Source organism: Elephantulus edwardii, unplaced genomic scaffold (genome assembly GCF_000299155.1).
Source record: "Elephantulus edwardii isolate Elephantulus edwardi_28Jun2011 unplaced genomic scaffold, EleEdw1.0 scaffold00080, whole genome shotgun sequence".
Classification (NCBI taxonomy): Eukaryota; Metazoa; Chordata; class Mammalia; order Macroscelidea; family Macroscelididae; genus Elephantulus; species Elephantulus edwardii.
This window is the reverse complement of record NW_006399830.1, coordinates 13,103,661-13,126,203: the sequence shown is the minus strand read 5'-3', so window position 1 is coordinate 13,126,203 and position 22,543 is coordinate 13,103,661. Positions and strand designations below refer to the sequence as shown.

The 22,543-nt window shown below is 45.1% G+C and overlaps 1 protein-coding gene across 1 annotated transcript in view; it reads left to right on the top strand.

Annotated features, from left to right (window-relative positions):
* The window catches only part of CUX1 (cut-like homeobox 1), a 276,918-nt gene that overhangs the window by 142,053 nt on the left and 112,322 nt on the right, over positions 1-22,543 (top strand). Inside the window, exons 5-8 of the mRNA XM_006889801.1 lie at positions 8,181-8,318; positions 11,202-11,325; positions 15,612-15,688; positions 16,865-16,931. Coding sequence (XP_006889863.1) covers positions 8,181-8,318; positions 11,202-11,325; positions 15,612-15,688; positions 16,865-16,931 — 406 coding nt within the window. The remainder of the gene's footprint in view (positions 1-8,180; positions 8,319-11,201; positions 11,326-15,611; positions 15,689-16,864; positions 16,932-22,543) is intronic.

Here is a 22,543-nt window from a genome sequence, read left to right as displayed (position 1 = left end):
CCAGTCACTGAATCAATCCACCTCATAGAGGGCCTTCCTCTCCTGTGCCGTCCCTCCACCCTCCCAAGCATGATGTCCCTCTCCAAGGACCGGTCTCTCCTCACTACATGTCCGAAGTAAGTTAGACGGAGCCTCAGAATCCTTGCCTCCAAGGAGCCACCCGGTTTAACCCTCTCCAGGACAAATCTATTTGTTTTCCTAGCAGTCCATGGTATTTTTTTTTCTAAGTCTCTCTTTTTTTAATCTATATTGAGTCTGTTTTCTTGTACCATTACTGAGAAAAGACTTAAAATTTCTTTTTTGTAGATTTTTCCTTTTTCAATTCTATCAGTTTTTCACTTATATTTTGAAACTTGATTTTTCATTTTGTTTTATAAGCATCTTGCACTTTTAAGACGGTTGTGGCATATTGAGGATTTGATTCTTTAATCTTTTTTTAATTTCTGCAAAAATGATGACTTGTGGCATCAGTGTCTTGCCTCATGTAATTTTACACAAGGACTAGTGACAGCATGTCCAAAATCTGTTACCTCTGTGGAACATCCCAGCTGCATTGCTTCATCATTGATTTGTTTGTTTCAGGCAGACCAGGGAATATTCTGTAATCTTTGCCAACACCACGGTTTAGGCGCATCACTTCTCCATTGTTTTTCCTTACTCATTGTCCAACTTTCATGTGCATATGAAACAAAATTGTAAATACTGTGGCTTGGGTGAGGCGCACCTTAGTCTTTAAACTGACAGTTTTGCTCTTTAGAAATCTTTGATGACATATTTGTCCAAGACAACATACCTTTTGATATTTTTTTGGCTGCAACTTCCATGGGTTTTGATCATGAATCCAAATAAAATTAAATCCATGATAACTTCAGCCTTTGCTCCATTTATCACACTTCTGCCTGTTGGTCCAGTTGTGAGGATTTTTCTTTTTTGTGGGGTGGTTCATTTGAAGTCTAGTAGATGCAAAACTGACCCGTTCCCCCATTAGCATTCTATACTGCTTATCCATGTGGTCCCGCTCCACAAGCATGCATACACCCGATTTACATCATCAGCAAGCTATCTAATCCAGTCCCTTTGGTGGATCGCAAACATGTCACAGTTGGATCGTCCTCTCTCTGGTGGCCTAGTGGTAAGGAGCTGCACTGTAATCTCAAAGGTATGATGTTCGAATCCACGAGCTAGCTGCCCCACTAGAACCCACTCTGGCCATTCCAGCTTGGCAGCAATGGAAATGACTTTGGTTTGACCCAGTCATTTAGTGGAAATGACACAGATGTCGGGAAGTCATTGACTATACCGCATTCCTTGCCTTAAAATCACCTTTGTCTCCTATTGGTATTTGCACTCTAGCGTTCTCTTGATTATAATGTATCTTTTCCTAGTCTGACTAGTAACCTCTGTGAGCAGTCTCCACCAGGGTGATTTACAGCCTCTGAAAATCCGCTGGACAGTCAGCTGTGACACGGTTCTGGGTCAGTGGCATTCAAACTGCATTTATGGTAAACAGCATATAATGGTGTCTACGCTGACAATGTGCCTTTTCTTTTTTTTTTTTCACATTTAGTGTGATTGGGAATTAAAATTGGGATTAAGCCTACAGTTTCCTATTTTTATCTATCTGTTTTACCTGTTTCTTGCGGGTTTTTTTCTGCTTTTTTCCTTTATTTTATCTCACTAACTATCTTATTAACTCTTTATTTTCTTTTTCTTGCTATAAGATTTTTTCATAGTCTTCCTTAAAATAATGTTATACCACATTGCGAGTAATGGGAAAACCTTACAACATACTTTGATTCTTCATTCCTGTTCACATTTTGTAAAAAGGCATTTTTGCATTAAGCAGTCTATTAATTTTTAAAGAAATTAAAAACTAAGAAAACATAAAAATGAGTACATACTAGATGGTACACAACAACAATGCATCAGAAAGCTGACAGTGACTAGGGATGATAGAAGGAGAATTGATGCCTTTGAGCTGAAGTGTTGGAGAAGAGTATTGAATATACCATGGACTGCCAAGAAAACAAACACATTGATCCTGGAAAGGCTGAAATCAGGCTGCTCCTTGGAGGCAAGGATTCTGAAGCTTCGTCTGACATCCTTTGGGCATGTTGCAAGGAGGGACTGGTCCTTGGAGAGGGACATTATGCTTGGGAGGATGGAGGGACAGCGCAAGAGATGAAAACCCTCGATGAGATTGACTCAGTGACTGCTGGGGTAATGGGAGTAGGTGTGTCAGAGACAGTGAGGTTGGGTCAGGATAGAGCAGGGTTCAGAGCTGTTGTACACAGGGTTGCTGTGAGTTGCAGGCAACTTAGCAGCACACAACAACTACATTTTCTTTTTACCCACATGTTTATAGTCTCTTGTGTTGTTGCTTCCTTATGTCTGTCCAGGTTTCCATTGGACATCAGTTTCTCTCAGTATGTAGAATTTCCTTTCACATCTCCTGTGGTGTTGATATGCTGGTATTGATTTGGGGTGCTTTTGTTTATCTGGGGAGAAAAATTATTCTCTCTGCCCTCATTTTCTGAAAGATGTTTTGTGGGGTAAGGTTATACATTGGCATTTGTGGTGGTGGTGGTGGTGGTGGATGTGGAATTAACATACAGCATGCCTTAGTTTGTGATACTTTCTATTTTATCTTGCCTGGAGTTTGTTGGGCTCTTTGGGTGTGGCTTTATCATTTTCTCTAGATATGGGAAGATTTAGGCACTATTTCTTAAGGTGTTTCTCCTTTTTCATTTTTTTTATTCTTTTCTAGAATACATATGTTAGACTGATACTGTTTTACCACTTACAGGGGATTTGGTCACTTTTTTTTAAATTTGGTCACTTTTCAAAGTCTTCTGTTTCTATGACAATGTCTTTGAGTTTACAGATCTTTTTATTCTTCTGCACTGTCTAATCTGTTAAACCAGTCTAGTGATTTTTTTTCCTTTCAGATACTGTATTCAGCTTGAAGTTTTTCTCTCCTTACTCTGTTCATGTTTTACTATAAATCCTTGAACATGCTTTTAACAGCTATTTTAGTGTAAAATGATCTCTGGATCTAGGGTGTTTGGTGGTGGTTGTTTTTAAACCTGATTGTGGGTCATGTTTTTCTGCTTCTTTAATAATTTGTGGTCACATGTTGAGCATGTCACATGACTGTGACATGTCTGGATTTTGTCATCTGTCTTAAGGGTATTGAAGTTTGTCTTGGCAGACAGTTAAAATACTTACAGATTAGCACAATCTTTATTTGAGGATTGGCTTAGGCCTCCATTCTAACGTGGCCCTTCAAGTGTCCCTAGTAAGTGCCCAAAGTCATTCTCCAAGAATTTTGGGATTATTCAGCTCCCTGGTCTAAGGGAGCCCAGCTACATGGCATTTCATCCAACACATCAGCACCTTAGCTTTCGGCTTCATGGCTCCCTCCTCGCCAATGCTCTGCCCTGCAAATTCCAGCTGCCCCATTCCCTTAAACTCTGAACTTCATCTCTTTAGCCCAACAAGACTCCTTCTCAGCTCGTGTTCCTCATTCCGTTCTACAGTTGGAAACTTCCTCCTGCTGCAAAAGTCAGGGTGACCATAGGCCTCATCTGGGTCCATTTATTTTTTAACAAATCTGCCCACATGCCTCCTCCTCTCAGAAAAAAATTCTAGTTATCCTTCTATTTTTACAATAATAATCTTATGCAGGATTTATCCTTGTGAGAATGGGAAGGGGTGAAATCACAGAGTTACAGTTTAGTGGGTGGAGGGAGGGAGAGAAGTAAATGGGAAAGATCCTGCCGTGAAGACAGGGTTATGACGAGCAAAGTCCAATGGTGATTAATTTTCTAAAACATAATGCATGGGCTTCAGGCCTTTTGTTCATAGGATCACTATGAATCGTGCTCAACTTGAAGGCAGTCAGCAACAACCATGCATGAGAATGCATGAAACACAATGTGAATGAAGAATAGTGTGAAACACAATGTATACGAACTTTGTAAACCAGTAAAAACAAAACAAATAAAGAATTCTGCCGTTTGTCTATGTGGGAGTAGTCTCCAGTGTCGCCTTTCTCGGGTTACCCGTGTTATTTGTGTATTACTGACGTCTCCTCTCTGTGCCTCACCCTCCATCCCAGGGCCTCCCCCAGAGCAGATACTGCACAGGAAATCCTTGAGAAGTTAGGAGTTGGAAAGGCAGTGTCACTTAGTCGGCTGCTGGTTCAGGAAGCAGACATCTTAATTAGAACTGTTGCAGTGTTTCCATGGCCTGCTGCTTGCCTCTGCATGAGACGGCAGCCCCGCACAGGACAGAGCACCCTCCTGGCCTGAGTGCAAGGGTGGGATGAATGAGATCATGTTTCATGCACTTCGCAAAAGGACTGAGTAAATATAGGTGATGGCATTGTTGTTGTTTGTTACAATTATGTTCTTTGAGCCCTGCATTGTGCAATGAGGTATATAAACCTCAAAGAGTTTCGGAATTAACTATTAAATTATTATAGAGCACTCTGCAAGCTTGTCACGCCGGGCGGATACAACTGGCAAGAAAGCAGGCCGGGAAGCAGGGGTAGGGGATTTTGTGTGCTCATGTTTTACGTATGGGTGTGTTCTCTTGCCTCCCCCAGACAATTCCCTAATTGAGCTGCTGAGATCCAGGCTTGTGACGTTCAGAATGAGACCTAACAATACTTGTGTGGGGTTTAAATGGCATTGGAAATCATTAACGAGACAAAAAGCTATGATTTCCCTAGATTAACATGCAGGTTGGGGTTTGGCATGCTGAAATTCATTGTTTTGGTCTCTAGCCCAAACATGCTAGAGTCATTATATTGTCATGTGGTAATTAGCTGTTCCTTTAATACAAGTAATAAAAATTAAGCCTAAGAAGTACTTTAGCAATGCTTTTTACATATCCCAAAACAATATTCAAATGCTGTAGGCATTTAGTCATTCAACTGAACTGTAGTAAAGTTTGAAGTTTAATGCATAGAGATGTTTGAACATTCAACTCCTCCTTTATTCTGTGACCAGTGTTGCTACTTAGGCATTAACCTTTAATAGTATTAAATTAAATATAAATGCCATAATGAATAATTATGAGATTGCCAGAATTTTCATTTACAGTATAATGCTTCGTGCGGATTTAAAGTTTATCAGAAGATCTAGTTGCAATTCACTGATAGTGTGAGCATTTTTATATATCTTTTTTTTTATTGACTTCCCCCTCCTACTGTTTTGGATGAGGGAAGTGATTATTTATTTGAACAGACATAATGGGCCTTGGCCTTTTAAAAGGAGAAAACTAGAAAAATTGTTGACAGAAATTTCAGGGATGGAAGGCTGTGCATTAACTTAGTCCTTTAAAACTATGATTTTCACCAATACTGTAGTAGATAGCTTGCTTGAACAGATGTTCGCAGAATTTTAGACAAGTTCAGCAGTTCTCATGCTCTGCCTCAAGTTCAAGTGATGGCTTTCCATGAAGGGGGTCAAGGACATACTGTTAGGGTACTGCAGCCCAGTGCAGTATGAAGCCAGGAGAAGGCACCCTGGGACAATACTGGAATTTTTTTTAAAGCCGTTAAACCTGCAGTGTTCTGAGGAATTCCATTGTTAGTGTGTTTACTCCCCAAATGGCCCTGAAGATCAGGTGTAACTTCAGTATCTTAGTGCTCGTTAAAATAATAGGAAAAAGCAAAAGTGAGAAAGTGAGGCAAGCAGGAACTGGGGACATGCGGTGCAGACAACCACGGCACTGGCTGGAGGTAGCCCAGGGCTGCCGCCTGTAAACTCCAAGAAGACATTGGCATCTTGAAGCATTCCTGGCTTGAGTTGAGCACGCTGACGAAAGCCTGGCCAGACCCAGCCCGCCTCTCTAGGAACTAAGGGTGGTCTGAAAAATTAATGGCTCTGGTATTTGAAAATTAAGTGAGCGCTTAAATATATACCCTTGTTGATCCGCTGGGCTCGGTGTTTAGCATTCCTTGGGAAGAGACTAAATCTTTGCAGCCACCTCACAAGTGAGGCTGGCGCCCATACTAGAAATGTATTCAGTGATTGTTTCTAAACTCTGTGGGAGTGAGGATTCTTCTACTCCACTAGACCCCAAGGATTCCAGAGGAAAAGCCCCACTGGTGCCTGGTCGTGGTGGGGGGTAATTGCCTTTTAGGTAACAGAAGGAAAAGTATTTAGCTGACAGTGGGAAAGAATACAGTGTCTCTCCATCTTCTGTGGAATTGTAAGTGCAAAGACCTGAATATTTGAACCTGTGAGTACAGGCAGTCCGTGGCTTGTGAGCGAGTTCCATTCCTAAATCAGTCTTTAAATCTCATCTGTACAGAAAAGTTCAGTATGTTCATCTCTAGCATAGTCAAACCTTTGTGTCGGAATACTGTATCTTTCTATCCATAAAAAATAAGAAAATAACCCTTTCCAAATACGTTGAAACACCTTTAACATAATAATATGGTAGTAATAACAATGCTTTGGTGCATGGAGCAGAGTACCCCACTTGTTGTTACCAGCCATTGTTAGGAACCTTGAATTTTTAGCATAACAGCAAATACAAGCAACAGGGTGGGCGGGGAGAAACAACAGATTGTGCTTATATCAGGGAGCTGCCTGTTCAGTCAGTCCCGTGGCTCCTGCCTCTGATAGTCAGTTTTCTGCGAACAGATCTCATGGTTGGTATCATGGTCACTTGGCCTCAAGACCTCATAGGCCTTGCTGCTGTGCTGCCCCATTCTCTGTTAGAATCACGGGCACGGTGTCTGAGACTGGCCTCAGTGTGTGCTGGTCACCCCCAGCTGTGCTACTTGGGCCAGGCAGACCCTCAGGATCCCCACTTTAAGATCGCCCCGACTCTTCCCTTGGAACATCCTTCCTTAGTATCAGGATCGGCGACCTGAATAAGGTGGTTTCTCACTGAAGCTCCGTTCTCCCGGCGGCGTTCGGTGACGCGAGCACCGCGCTTTCCTGCTCTGTGCTTTATGGAGCCTCACTGACTCTGCGTCTTTTGAATGAATTGGAAGTTGGTGACAACAACCTTGCATTGAGCCAGTCTGTCACATGCCGTTTTCCAACTGCGTGTGCTCACTGCATCTCTCTGTCACATTTGGTAATTCTTGCAGTGTTTTGGAGCTTTTCATGATGCTGTTTCGGCACACTTAATAACTCACAGTGTAGTGTAGACATCGGAGCACTGGTGGTGTAATCCGCGGGGACTGGCAGTGCTGACCCAAAGGTGGCACGTGGAGACGGTTCAAATCTGCCAGCTGCTCCTTGGGAGAAAGATGAATAATCTCACGTCTTGACAGTCTGAAAATCCACGTGGGGGTCAGCTGTGTGTCAATTCCAACTCAATGGCATGACTTTTATATGTGACTTAGGAGGAAAAAAATGCATGTGACTTGCTGAATTTCAGTACCCATTCTGTTGTGGTGGTGGGAACCGAACTTGCAGTGTCTCCAGGGTGAACCTGTGTGCACATTGACACTGCCTTGCTCCCTGTTGGCCCGCTGATTGGCGGGGCCACAGCTGCATCAGGCTTCAGTCCCTTCCCATCTCACCTCCTCCCTAGAATTCGGGCTCAGAGGCGAGAGTACCCCCAGTGTGCTGTGAGGATAGAGACGCGAAGCTTCTGGCCACCATATTGGGGAAGCAGGAGTGGCATCCACTTCCTAAATAACAGGCCTCCAGAAAATGTCAGTGGTTGTAGAGGGGCTTCAGGCCTTTTGTTCATAGGTTCGCTATGAGTCGTGCTCAACTCGAAGACAATCACCAACAAAAAACCCTGCAGAGGTGGCTCTCGACACATTTCAGTGGCCCCTAGAGTGGCCCCAGGCGCCTTCCCTTGTTGCCCAAGTAGTTGTCAGATCAAAGAATGAGAACTCTCAGCGTTACACCGTGCCAGCATACTGTGCAAATGCAGTGCCTTCCCCTCCTGCTGGAATGAATGCTTTGGGGACTCTGGGCTGGAATGCTGTGCTGAGAACATTCTCAGTAGAGAGAGCTCTGAAAAGTGTCCCCTCCAGCCAAGGTTCCCCAGGACTCTGCCAGGGAGATGAGGCCCCCACTGCAGGAGGCCAGTGCCTGGCTTCCCACTGTGGCCAGCCCCAGGGAGCCTGGTGTTTGCACCCCTGAGGCTGACAGGTCTGGGCCGGAGTAGTGGGGTGACGAGTCCTCTCCTTTGTGCAGATCCGGTGCCAGCTCTGGACCTCGGGCAGCAGCTCCAGCTCAAAGTCCAGCGCATGCACGATATTGAGACCGAGAACCAGAAGCTTCGGGAAACTCTGGAAGAATACAACAAGGAATTTGCTGAAGTGAAAAATCAAGGTGGGTAGAAAATGCATTCTTTGCTCTTCTTTTTTTTAATTGCCTTTCCCAGACTGTCAGGACTAGTAACAGACGTCATGAGCTCAGGGTGGGGCCAGAAGCCTCTCATTAAACGAAAGGGAATAATGATGATACTGTGGCGTTTAGAGGCCCGACTTCCTCACACTGAGCACACGGGGCTTTATTGGCCTCTGACAGGCCTGATCGGGCTCTTTGGCGGTTCTTCCTGTGTCGTCACATGGTGGCGGCGTCCGATGCACTGCCTTCGGGCGACACCTGTCTGAGAGCCAGCTCAGGATCAAAGGGTCGCCTGCAATAAGTCACTTCCTACCTCTGTGCTACATCCAGCCTCTGGACACAGCCCGCGTCTCAGGCTTACGCATTCCCAGTTCCTTGTCAGCGCCTCCACTTTGTGACCAGTTTTATGAAAGAAAACAGCCCCGCGTATGGTCACCCTGCCGTCAACAAAGGGCTCTTCCTGTCAGAGAAATGAAAAGATGCGGCTCCTACACCTAAAACCCCAGCACATTCTGTCAGGGTGCTGGAGACTTCCTGGTCTTGAGGAAAACTTGAAAGCCATCTGACAGCAGCCACGAGCCTTTCAGCCAACTCCCAGTAAGATTCCTACCCGTGTGTTTTTTTTTGGGGGGGGGGCTGTGAGTGAGAAAGAGACACCCCAGGAGAGCCCACTATGGGGCCTTCACACTGGATGCCTCTCAAGCGCCGTAGGTTAACCAGCATAGATCTTCTTTATTTTTATTATTATTATTATTATTATTATTATTATTATTATTATTATTATTACTATTATGATGTGCGTGTACCGTCAAATCAGATCTGACTGGTACAGGAGGAGATTGCCCCTCCTTCCCCGGCAGAGCATCTGGTGGATTCGAACCGTGCACCTCTGGAATTATAGTTGCAGCTCCTTGCCACTAGGCCACCAGAGCTCCCCAACCAGCATAGATCTTGAAAAGCCCCCTCTGGCTTGAGGACGTTGAGGACTGGCTTGGAAGGAGGAGACTTTGTCCGTAGAAGGATCTAGAAAGAGAAGGTGGTGGGTCCCAGGCCTCAGGCTGTAAGGCAGCACCCCAGCCCCTACCTGAGGGTCTCCCAGCTGTGAGGCAGCACCCTTGGGTCCCTCCCTTGGGGTCTCAGCCCTGTTCCTCACAGGCAAGCAGAAGCTTTTTGGTCAAGTTGTGGGGTCGGGGTAACAGGAAACTGGGGGAACCAGAGTCCGCTGTGGGCTCCCTCCACCTGGTTCACAGAGAGCAGCTGTGCCCCAACAGGGGCTGCCTGACCCTCCTTGAGAGAGGGGTGCTGCCTCCAGTGGGCATCGTTTCTTGTCAGAATTTCCAGGTGCCATGGGAGAGACCTGGGCTTCAGAGCCGGTCTCCCCAGAAGGGCTGATCCACCCGTCCCATTTAACAGAGCATTGGAAATGGAAGATGAAGTCCAGGATTCAAATTTTTTGACCCTTAACTTCCACCTCTGACTGAGCTGCTCTTGTTTTGAGTTTAGTTTGAGTTGCTTTAAATAGCGCTGGTGGGTCCTTCAAGGAGCCCCCTAAGGCCTCATCTAGGAGGTGTTTGGAAATGAAAGATGGCATCCAAAACCCAGGAACCGAGGACATGACAGCCCCTTGACCTCCAGCATTTCACGAGCAGGCTTTCTCGCTTCACTAAAAGCACCTTTTCTTTGGGGTGATTCTTGTGGTCACTGCCTTCAGACTGCGGCCGATCATGCCTCTGACTGGCAGGCTACGCAGGCCGTGTTGTCCCCTGAGCCTGGAGTGTCCTGGTCACAAGCCCAGTCTGGGCCTCACCTTGGTTCAGCGATTGCCTCATCTGTGCCTGTGACGGGTGCCAGGAACAGAAAGATGCTCATGGTTTGCCCTCCCAGAACCGGGCATCTTGGCATTGGGCTCGGTGCCTGGGAGCTGGGTCAGAGTGCCCGGTGCATGGACCACCATCCTGCTGTAGCCTGAGTTGGGGCCCTGCTCCTCTCATCCACACTTCCTTTAGATTGTGACACGCCACTGGCAGTCATGGAGGTGCCACACAGAGGACTCTCTAGGTCTGTGCTTTGCGGGGGCAGCGCAGCCAAGCCCAGGCTGGTTGAGTGCACAGTGCTGCAGACCTGCCCAGGTTTTCCTGTCCCAGCCGTGGGGACCTCACACATGCTCCCCAGCCCCTGAAAGTCCCTGCTGGATGCAGTTCTCCCCCAGACCCTGCGCCCTTTGCGCTGCATGTTCTGCCCCAATCCACCAGTGACCATCCTGGTAAATGTTGCTCTGAGCACCCCAAGCCCCAGGACGGCCCTTCCAGATGGCAGCTGGGGCACAGTGCACTCTGTCTACTTATCTGGTTGGGGTTTCATCACAGTGCAGCTGCAGCCTGTGGCCAGGGAAACCCTGGGCTCAATCTAACTGGGGCTCAGAAGGCTTCTTCAAAATAGGTGTGTCTTTATGAAGCATTTCCTTGTAGGAAGTGCTCAAACTCACGCTAAAACTGTTAAATGCAAAACTTACACAAGACTTATGTAACACTGATCAATAAGACAATGTTATATTTTATCATTGATTTTCCGAGTGTGTCTGTCTATCTGTCTGTCTGTCTAAGAAACCATAGCTCTTCTTCCCAGCAAAATCCATTGATCCTTCTCAACCTAAACGTTTAAAGTTCAATTTAACATTTAGGGAGTAAAAGGTCTCCAAAGGGACTCGTAACCATTGATTTTGTGTCAGAGTTGAAGAGCCAAAGTTTAAAACATACCGATCCTGCTGGGTTACAAAAGCCTTGTATATACAGCCCTTAGACTTGAACTTCTCTTATTGTAGTTTGTTTTTTTTCTTCACCCCCCCCCCCTTCTTTCTTTCTGCAGAGGTTACGATAAAAGCACTTAAAGAGAAAATCCGAGAATATGAGCAGACTCTGAAGAACCAAGCTGAGACCATAGCTCTCGAAAAGGAACAAAAGTTACAAAATGACTTTGCAGAGAAGGAGAGGTGAGTGTGTGGCCTGGTGTGCACACCTTGATGTGGGAGTCTATTTTTAAACTTCATGTTTTAAGACAATTTTAAAAATGTATCTGTGAGGGGGGAAAGCTAACCTTGTAAGCAAACATCCTAGGAGCTGTAGGCAGAATTTTGTTTGGGAAGGAAAAAAAAGCCAGTTGCCTGTGAATTAATTGTATCTGACTCATGAGGGCCCCCTGGTGTCGGGGTGGAACTTTGCTCCTTCCGTCGCCAGTAGATGGTTCTTTGTACCTTTCTTCTGTGGCTCCTCTAGGGACACTTAGACCTCCAACCACCACAGGACTCCTCGAAAAGCAAAGACATCCCTTTTTTCTTAATTTGGGGAGTCCTTTGAGTGAAAATACATCTTACCTACTGGCTAGTGGTGTCAGAGATCTTATGGTCTAAAGGTGTAGAGCCCAAGTCACTTCTAAGTAACAGGGCATTTCTAAGGGATTGTCATTTGTACCAGAGATGAGATGAGAGATACCATCTCCACTGTGTGTCCTTAGTGAGAATCCCCAGGGCACATTCCAGACTCCTCCTTCTACTTTCTTTAGTGATTTGACATTTACATCTTAATAAGTAGATTAAAGAACATCACACACAGGGGTGGGGGGTGTAACGTTTAGAAGGGGTTTTCTTTAGTTTAAAACAAAGTAACTGCTTTTGCTTCATTTTAATACCACTATGCTTTGTGGTGTGTTATCTGTAAATTATGCTGTTTTACCATCCATATAAAGAACCCTGGTGGCACGACACATTGCATCTTGGGCTGCTGACCAGAGCATTGGCAGTTCAAATCCACCAGCCATTCTGAGGGAGAGAGAAGAGGTCATCTTTTTCCTGAATAGCCAGCCTGATGGCCTGGGAGCTCAGTGGACAGTCACCACGAGCTGGAATCAAATCAAGGACGGTGGCTAGGGTTTGCTTTTACCACCCACACCGACATGAGTTTTCGATTTCTAATGGTTGACTTAACTAACCTAAAATATTTTCCACAAATAATGAGCAATTTAGCACAAGTGTGACAATTTAATAAAAGTTTTACTTCTTTTAGAAACGGTTAAGCTTTTAAAATTGGATAAGTCACATTTTGTTAGTTTGTGGTTAAACTAAGATTTTAAACATCAAGCCTGCCATGAAGAAATGCATGTCCCATTGAATAAGAGACCGTAGATTGTGTCAGCAAGGAGGGGCCAAGCTGGCATGTGTTAGGGTTTGCTGTGCTCACGTCACCTGTGGCTACTTGGAATCCTACAAGGCAAAGGCACACAGACCTCAGATATGCGTCAACCTGTCTAGAGGGCTGCTCAAGTGGCTTCATTTTTAAACAAAATTATAGAAATGCCTGCCACCACCTACCCAGTGAATTACACATTGGAAGTAGGCCTCTGCCAGGTCCTCAAGAACATCATTACAGTGACTCCCCATGAGCGGCCTGCAGGGTGAAGCAAAGGGCAGATAGAGGAATCAGGACAGAGGACACCTGGCAGCCTCGTGCAGCGGTAGGACCACAGGACTCCAGATCAGAGCTCGATCTGCCACTCACTGTACAGACACAGGCACGCCCCCAGAAGTCCTCACTGTAGGACCCCAGCCCACTCTGCTCACAGAATGTGGGGGGGGGGGTGGCAGGGCTCAGGATGAGGAGACCCCCTGACCCAGGAGACGTGGAGTTACTCCTGTGTAATTGCTTCCCAGGAAAGACTTTATGCCCAGAGATGTTTTCCACAGTGCAGGTTATCTTTATGTCCAACCAGTGAGAAATGGCTAAGTGAAAGATGGGCCCTCCCATAACTGGAACATTTTGCACCCTTTAAAGTTGGAAGTCATCTAGAATTTGCAAGAATGTGAGAAAAATATACAACATACTATTAAGTAGAAATTCAAAATTCCGTATGTGTGGTGATAACAGTTAAAAGGAAACTGATGCATTGCAAAGGTCTGGAAATAAGCTCATGAGAACTTAATATGTTAATAAGTTGACATCTCAAATCTGGTAACAGATTTATATGTTAACATCTAGAGTGTGGTGCTGGAGAAGACTGTTGAATATACCATGGACTGCTAGGAGAATAAGCAGGTTTATCCTGGAGAGGGTGAAATCGGGCTGCTCCTTGGAGACAAGGATTCTGAAGCTTCATCTGACATACTTTGGACATGTTGCAAGGAGGGACGAGTCCTTGGAGAGGGACATCATGCTTGGGAGGGTGGAGGGACAGCGCAGGAGGGGAAGACCCTCTATGAGATGGATCGAGTCAGTGACTGGGGTAGTGGCTTTAGGTGTGCGGAGACAGCTTGGCACAGGATAGAGCAGAGTTTAGGGCACTTATACATAGGGTCGCTATGAGAGGCAAGTGACTCGACGGCACATAGCATAAATATTAATCTATACACACTTGTTTAGAAGGAAGTGACTATAGACAGTTTCTGTCCATTTTTGGAGACCTAGTTCAATTCATAATATAATAAAATGGGGAAGAATTATATATCCTGTGATCAGAATTTTCCAAAATATGTGGACAAGTGAAAAAAGCAAGCTACAGAATAATGTGTGCAGAATAATGTGTGCAGTGTGCACCCATTTATATTAAAAGGGACAGACGGATGGGTGGATGGATGGATGGATGGATGGATGGATGGATGGATGGATGGATGGATGGATCACATCAACTCCTTTTCATGGTGACCTCATAGATAGCAGAATAAAGCGTTGCCCAGTCCTGTCATCTTCACTGTTACCAACATGTTCAAGTCCATTGTTAAGATTATCATGCTGAATCGTCTCACCAAAGGTGAGCTTTCATTGGCCTTCTGTTTCACCAAGCCCGGCACCCTCCTCCACTGACTGCATCTACTCGGTGACACGTCCTCAAGTACCTAGTCAAACCAGGTTCTCTGTGAGCCTTACGCTTTCCAGTGGCTAATTTTCAGAAGCACATACTCAGATCTACCTTCCTATTCTTTTGGTTTGGAAATTCCACAGAAACCTGTCTGCCGGGGATGACCTTGCTTGAGTCTCAAGTGCAGTGGCATACCTTCCAGTGTTAGAGCCACACACAAGCCACCAGTATAGAAGAAGCTGATGGATGAGTGAGGATAAGATTCTGCGTTACACTGTGGAATGAAGTGGCATAGTACATAGCGTGTCAGACTGGTAACCAAAAGGTCAGCAGTTGGAATCCACCAGCTGCTGCAGGAAAAAAATCATCTCCTCTCAAAAGATTTACAGCCTCAGAAATCCAGAGACAGTCCCTGTGAGTCAACTCAGTAGCACTGAGATTGGGTTTGGCCCTGGTCTGGTATATTACATAACTCATTGTATTTCCATATGTAAATAGAATTTGTTAAAGGATATTAAAGAATTGTGTCTGACCAGTAGAAATGGAGCCAAGGAAGGAAAAGGATATTTTACCTTCTATTCTCTAGTAATACTTGATTTTTTTTAAAAAAAAATCTGGCCATACAGTTTTATATGTTAACAAGTGAAAGTGTCAGTCCTGGTTCTCTGTGTTGTTGTTAGTCGCCATCCAGTGCATTCTGCCTCATGGCAACCCCGTGTCTTTTCGTAGCTGATGAAAAATTGGATGCTGTTTAAAGTAGCTGTGCATTTTCTATTTCCCTGCATTCCCAGGTTTGTTATTATGAGTGCATATGCTGTGTTCATAGGATGTAAAAATAATAAGCTTATTTTTAGAGACTTTGCCGATTAGGAGGAAAGGAGTGCTATTTATTGACCAGGGAATTCACACAGTGATCATGGGAAATATAAATATGTCATTTAAAACATTCAGAATTTCCCCACTCGGTATTGCACTTGCATTTGCATTCCATTAGAACAGAGATGGAACAGCTGTCACATCTAGTTAGTACATCCTTTATTCCAACAAATTCCTTCATTGTGTCAGCAAAATGTAAATGCATCATTCTTCTTGGGCTAACTTCAGAAAACAATGAGCGTGTGATGATGGTTTTGTTATGTGATTCGGCTTTTATATATATATATGTATCTATCTCTAGTATTTCAAGAATGAGTTCCATTTAGGATAACCTGCTATACAAATTGTCACATGTCAAGCCCTGCAGGATATGTTATCAAGTGGGGACATTAAAGCTTAGCACAGAGGTTCTAGAAGCGTGGTGTTCCAAGTGGGAACTGGTGGCAGCTGTGTGTTATTAGAGTGACCGGAGCTGAGAGCTGTACTCAGAAACACACAATGCGTTTGAGTTGGTAAACAAGATGACCAATCTGGCTTCATTCTCTTCCTTTTCAGAAAGCTGCAAGAAACACAGCTGTCTACCACGTCAAAGCTGGAGGAAGCAGAACACAAGGTTCAGACACTGCAAACAGGTCTGACGGTCTTCATCCTTGTTGACCTGAGGGAGGGCGGGCGAGGGGACAGAGGTCTGGCCCATCTCCTGCTGCCTCTGGTTCCCTTTGGTGCCCACGGTCCTGCTGGGTGAGACTGCAGGAGCTGCTGAGCCCACACTCCGAACCGGCTCCGATGACCCCTCTCCCTTTACCTCATCAGCCACCCATGCAGAGGGGTCACCATCCAGGTGGGAGGAGGTCAAGTCCATTTTCATCCTTTCCACATGCTCTTTTTGCTTTTTCCAACGAACACGTTTTAAGTCCCCAAGCACACAAGGACTGGCATTTCATTTAGAGCAGAAACGGGAGGATACTTATTTCTACCCTAAGTGGCCTTAAAGGAGAATAGTGCTATCAGGCCTTACAAATTACAAGTATCCCCGAACAGGTTACGCTAAAGCTTTTCCACATCCTCCTTTTGGGGGGCGGTGTGCCGTAGGAATGCCCACTTAGAGGAAGCCAGCCTTGTGTATTTCTTTCATTTGACAGAAAATCGTGGGAAGGCCTTGTAATCCACATTAAAACACAAATGACAGAGTGGGAGAAAATAACCACACATTTATTGAGCAGGCAATAATATCCAGAAAATGTCGTAGAGAACTTCCTCCCACTCAGTAAAACACAGGCCAACAGTCCAGTAGAAAAATGGGCAAGGGGTATGAACAGGCCGAAGGCAGACAGATGGCTAATACTCGTAAGAAGAAAATGTTCAAACTCATTGAGAATCTGGGAGATGCAAATGAAATCAGTGGAAGATTGTTTTGCCTATCAGACTGTCAATTTTTTTTTTAATTGGTAATATCTGGTATTAGAGTGTGGGAAAATAGTCAATCGTACAGTTGATCAGAATGAAGCTTGCCTTTTGGGAGGCCGCTGGGTGGTACTCGTGCCTGTAAGTCTATAATAAACTCTCCCCACAGCAGCCTCAAGGCTGTTTGTCCGTCCAGTAGTGCCATTGAGTATGTAACTGTTCTTAAAGCATCAGATATGTTGCCTGAATTGTTTCTTCGCTCTATATCTGAGGAAGAGTGAAGAATGAGATGGAGGCAGAAGCCAGGGTACTTTCCCAATCTTTGAGGCTTTCATAGTGAAAATATGTCATTTTCTTTTTAAAGCTTACTTTTACATTGTGGTTTTACATCCTCTGCCTTTCAGCCCTGGAAAAAACTCGAACAGAACTGTTTGACCTGAAAACCAAATATGATGAAGAAACTACTGCCAAGTGAGTCCCCCGCTTGTTTCCCCCCCTCCCCCTCCCCGATACGTGCCTGGTCGGGTCTCACCTGAATTCTCTAATCAATGAAAGATTTATCCTCCGCTCACCCAGTGGACTGTCTGTTGACTTTGCAAAGCAAGGCAAGCTGTAGAAAGTGCTTGATGTCTCTGCGCGCCTGTCAGGGACGCAGTGTTGTTTCAGATGAGGTGCTTGCATCGGTGTGATGCCCAAAATTTACAGTGCCCACTGCCAAGAGTGCCAGCCAAGGCCTTCATTCTTGCAGGGCCTGGTCAGTGCTATGCCTTCTTCCAAGCGTGTTGGGGTTAGGGGGCAAGAATAAGCTTATAAAAGAGGAAACTCATTCTGTTTTGTGGAACTTAGTCTAGACAGATCATGTCACCTCCCTAGCATCCTGCACTCATCCGGGCCCTTCAGGAAGCCCTGTACCGCAGAGACACTCTCAGTGGGTGTGTGTACGGATGTTACACTTACGGTGTTAGACGTGCCTGGGGAGCACACACGGAGAGCGTACAGATGTGGGGCAGGTGAGCAAACTCACATGGTGCTTACTTCCTCTTGTCAGAAGGAGCTTAGAATGATCAACTGCAGTAGACTTTTTACCAGCTCGCTCATCAGACAATGTGAACGGAAGGAGTGATATTGACACAAATCAGAAAAAGGTACAGAAGCAGCAGATCGCACCTGCCACCCATAGTGTCCTCTGTAAAACCCAGGCGGGCAGCACAGGCTACAGTTCAAAACACTTGTCCCTGTTTGAGAGTTTTGTCCCATTCCCGTAGAAATGCACGTGCCTGTTGACCACTGCCTTTGGAGTTGCCCTACAGTGTTGATAATAAAGGTCCCTGCTGTGAGGGGGATGGTGCCTGTGATGATCACCTTCCTGGGGATTTTCCCCTTCTTGGTACTGGTACTGTGTCCCTCTGGCCCCGCACCTTCACCCTCGGGCTTTGAGCTTGCTGCTGTGTCAGCGGCTGACCGAGGTGGACTCCTGACCCCTTTACTCAGCATTGCCAGTTGCCTGAGACCTGGAGCGCCTGCCTATCGGCTCAGCCAGTTTTAAGTACAGGCAAGGAACCCCTGCATAGAGGTAAAATGTCCTTGTCAACCACAGTAACGCTGGCATTTCTCATCCTACACAGAACAGCCAGGTCAGCTTAAGCTCTTTTCTTGATGTGCATGAAATGCTGTTCCATTTAGTGCAGAAAGACCTCATTCTGAAGTATGATCATCTTCAAGATTTTATTTTGAAAATTGGTGACTGACATTCACTCCTTCCAAGGCTGGAAGCACAGCTTCCCTGTTAGACTGTCAAGCTGTGATGTGTGTGCGTCCCTGTGACTCTGGAAGCTCTGTCACCAGTACTTCAGACAACATCAGGGTCAACCGTGATGGCAGGTTCCAGCCGAGCTTTCGAACCAAGACAAACTCCGAAGAAGGGCCTGGCAGTCTATGATTTAAAATTTTATATATAGATATAGATATAGATATAGAGATGTGTGTGTGTGTGTGTATGTGTATGTGTATGTATATATATGTATGTGTATGTATATATGTATGTGTATGTATATACGTATGTGTATGTATATATGTGTGTATACATGTGTATATATATGTATGTGTGTGTGTGTATACACACACACACACACACGCCAGTGGAAACTTTCTGATACTGTGCCAGAAGATAAGCAAGACCCTGAAGTTGAGAGACATGCAGAATGTGACTACAGAGGAGAGTTGACCTTAATGACATGGATGGAGTAGAGCTTTGAAGACTTTAATTTGTTGTTGGGGCATGACTCAGAATAAGAGGGAACAGCTGCAAACATCCGTTTGTAATTAGAAGGAGAATGTACAAAAGATGACTCTAGGAAAATTGGGAGTTAGCAAAAATAAAGGGGAACGTTCCAAGTCACTTCCCTCTGCACTAGTGAGCTGAAATGGCCATCTTGCGTTGGGCAGTTTATGGTCTGCAGTGACAGACTGAAGAGGAACAGCATCACATCTGTCGTCCAAAAGAGCCATTCGAAATGTTTCCTGAAGTCCAGCACTGTCAGTGGTGGGATGATAGCCATACACCTACAGAAGGACTAATACCACGAGCAGTCAGAGTGACACGCCAACAGCTACTGTCAGAGGTTAGGAAGTTGTACAAGTGAATGGAATGTAAAAGTTGGAAACAAAAAGGGATCAGTAGTTCTAAATATGAGGAATGAGAACTAAGAATGAGGGCACTGGTGGTGGCTTAGCGGTAAGGAGTTGTGCTGCCAATCCAAAGGCATGTGGTTTGAATCCACCAGCTGTTCCACAGGAGAAAGATGGGCAGTCTCTCCTCCCATGCGACTTACTGCCTCTGAAAACCTGCTCTGGCGTCAGCTATGAGTCGATTCTGACCCAGCGGTACATAAGTTCTAACTACATCCTTGATGATAGAAACAACCCCAGAGATCGCATGATAGAATTTGCAACATCAGTGACTTATTCATGGAAATAACTTTTTTTTCAACAACATAAATGACAATTATACATGTGGATTTCACCAGATGGAATACATAGAAATCAAATTTACTACATCTGTGAAAGCAACGATAGAGAAGCTTATGATCATCAGTCAGAACAAGACTAGTAGCAGACGGTAGAACAGACCATAGTTGCTCGCATGCAAGTTCAAGTTGAAGAAAATTAAAACAAGTCTTTGTTATGGGAGAACATGAAGACAGTAAAAGACAAAGACAAAAAAAGAAAGAAAAGACCAAAATGGATGTCACAGAGACACTTGATCTTGAGCTCATAGTAGCTTAACAAAAAAATAACAGGAGAGAACTGAATAGAAGATTTCAAAGGGTTACTTGAAAAGACAGAGTAAAATGTTCTTATGAAATGTAAAAAGACCTGGAGTTAGAATGTCAGAAGGCCAGAACATGCTGCATCTCTGAAATTGAAAAAATTGAAGAACCGTGTAGGCCTCAAGTTGTAACATTGGAGGACCAGAAACATCACAATAAATGGGAAACGTCCACATTCACTGTACGGAAAAGAACTGATTGACGTTCAGTCATTTCAGGAGGACGTGAGTGATGAAGAACTGGTGATAACGGAATGAAGAGTAGTCCAGGCTGTACCACAGGCAACGAGCAGGGCTGTGGGAATTGATGGAATACCACTAGAGAGGCTTCAGCAAGCGGATACGACATTGGGGGCGCTCCGGTGTCTGTGCCAGAAGGTGGGCTACAGCTCCTTAGCCAACTCACCGGAAGAGCTCCATGTCTGTGCCATTTCAAAGAATATAGATCCGATGGGATGCAGACATTATCAAACAGTCTCTTGACTAGAGCGCTGGTAGCCTAGCGGTAAGAAGCTGCAGAGTCCTGGAGGCACGCAGTTCCAATCCACCAGCAGCTCCACAGAAGAAGGCTGGGCAGTCTTCTCTTGTGTGACTAACTGCTTCTGAAAACATGCTGGAGCGTCAGCTATGGATCAGTTCCAACTTAATGGTAAACAACAACAACATCATTACTATTATATACAGACAACGTTATGCTGAGTTAAAAAAATTGCTGTAACAGTACCTCAGCTCACTCACGAACCTTTAAACCCAGAAATTCAAGCCACATTCACAAGGGGGAGGATGTGGAACAAGGCGTATCACTAGTGTTATCAGATGGATCCTGGCCGAGAGGAAGAGTGCCAGGAGGGTTGACTGTGTGGAACATGGAAAAATTATGTATAACGGTGCCAAGAATGAAGATGTTAGAGCACTTAATTATGCTCCTGTTGAACCTGTGCGTTGATGAAGAGGCAACACTTTGAACAGAACAAGAGGCTACGGCATGGTTTACAATCGGAAGGGCGTATGTCGGGGGTTGTGTCCTTCTGCCTTACTTACCCGGTTTGTTTGCTGCACCAGGAGTCTACGAGGTTGGATTAGACAGAGAAGGCTGCTTTAGAACTGGAGGGAGATCAGTTGGCAGCCTGTGTTGTAAAGAACAACGCAGGGATAGGAAGACTTGCCGAAGACCACAGACTTCAGGGTCAGTTACAGCTCAGCATGAAACAGAAGTCCTCACAGCCAAGACACAGCCTCATGATAAACAGAAAATATTCAAGTTGTCAAGGATCTCGTTTTACTTTTTATAGTCAACACCCATGGAAATGGCCATCAAGAAATCAGACAGCACATTGCACTGGGCAAACCCACTGCAAATGACCTCAGCAGTGATAGCTCTTTAAAGACTGAGGTACACCTGACCCAAGCTGTGGTATTTTCAGTCCTCTTCTGTGCGCACACAGAAGCTGGGTAATGAGTAAGGAAGACTGAAGAAAAATTGATTCATTTGAATTAAGGTGTTGGCCAAGAATACTGAGTGTGCCTTGGACTGCCGGAAGAGTGAACAAAGCATTCTTGGAAGACGTACAGCTGGTGGGCTTCCTGGAAGCAAAGAGGCAGCAAGACTGTTTTGTTTACTTTGTGCACGTCATCAGGAGGGACCTGTCCTTGGAGGCCTCCATGCTCAGTAAAGTGGAGGCGCACCCAAAAACGGAGGCTGCCCAGGAGACACGCTGAACAGCGGTTTGGGAAGGATTGTGGGGGTGGTGCAGCCGCGGCATTGCCGTTCAGAGCATCACTGAGTGGAATCAGCTTGAGGACAGCTAAGAAGGACAGCAGCCCCGGGGTAGGCATGGCCGGGAGCACTCTTCTGCTCTGACTGGGGCTGCAGATGTCCGTCTCCACCCCGATCCTGAACCCACCCCCGCTCTGTGACACCACAGCACGAGAGGGCTCATCCCTCAGGTGGGAACAGTGCAGAAACCACCTCAGCTGCCAAGGCAAAGCGTGGTCCCCGGTCTGCACCTCGGGAGCCAGTTTGTTTTCCTTTCCTGCAGCGAGTCATCTTTGTTTATCTCATGTTCCTCTTTGGGCTCTATTCTACTAAGCAAAGTGGCTTTCTCAGTAAATTTAATTTTTTCATGATGTTTCAACCCAGTATACAGCGTTCAGTGTTTGTTTTAAACAGCTCTAACTTCAAGTACTACATAGCATTTCTCTTCTGAAAAGGTGATGTGTTGCCTACATACCTTACTCTCTCTCTTCTACCTCATCTTACTTTGTTGGCATCCTTCAAAATTAGTTTGGTAGTATTTTATTTGGCTATTTCACTGCCTTGTATTTATTATTATCATTGTTATTATTATAGAACTGTGAATATCCAAAATGTCTTTTGCTTGGGGGGAAGAAATAGAAAACAAGCACTTAAAACTTGTAAGCCAGTTTGCTTGCAAACTGTGGGTCACAGATGAAACGTGAGTGGTCCCCTGTTAATAGAGTGTGGAACAAAATGACCAGCGAGGAAACTTTATGACAAACACTTAATATTGTTCCGTGACTTTTATTATAATTGTATGTAAACACAGAAGAATATAAGCATAGAGTTATAGGACCATAGTTTAAGATGCGGTTTTTCTGGTGGCTGTCAGTGGGAATCCTCAGTCAGAGAATGTCTTCAGACCCCAGTGTCCAAGTGGTGGCCTGGCCTGCCCTGCTTTCTTTCATGTGTATTCAAGGGTGTTCTTGCTGTTGGCATCGGTGGCCCCCTAAATGG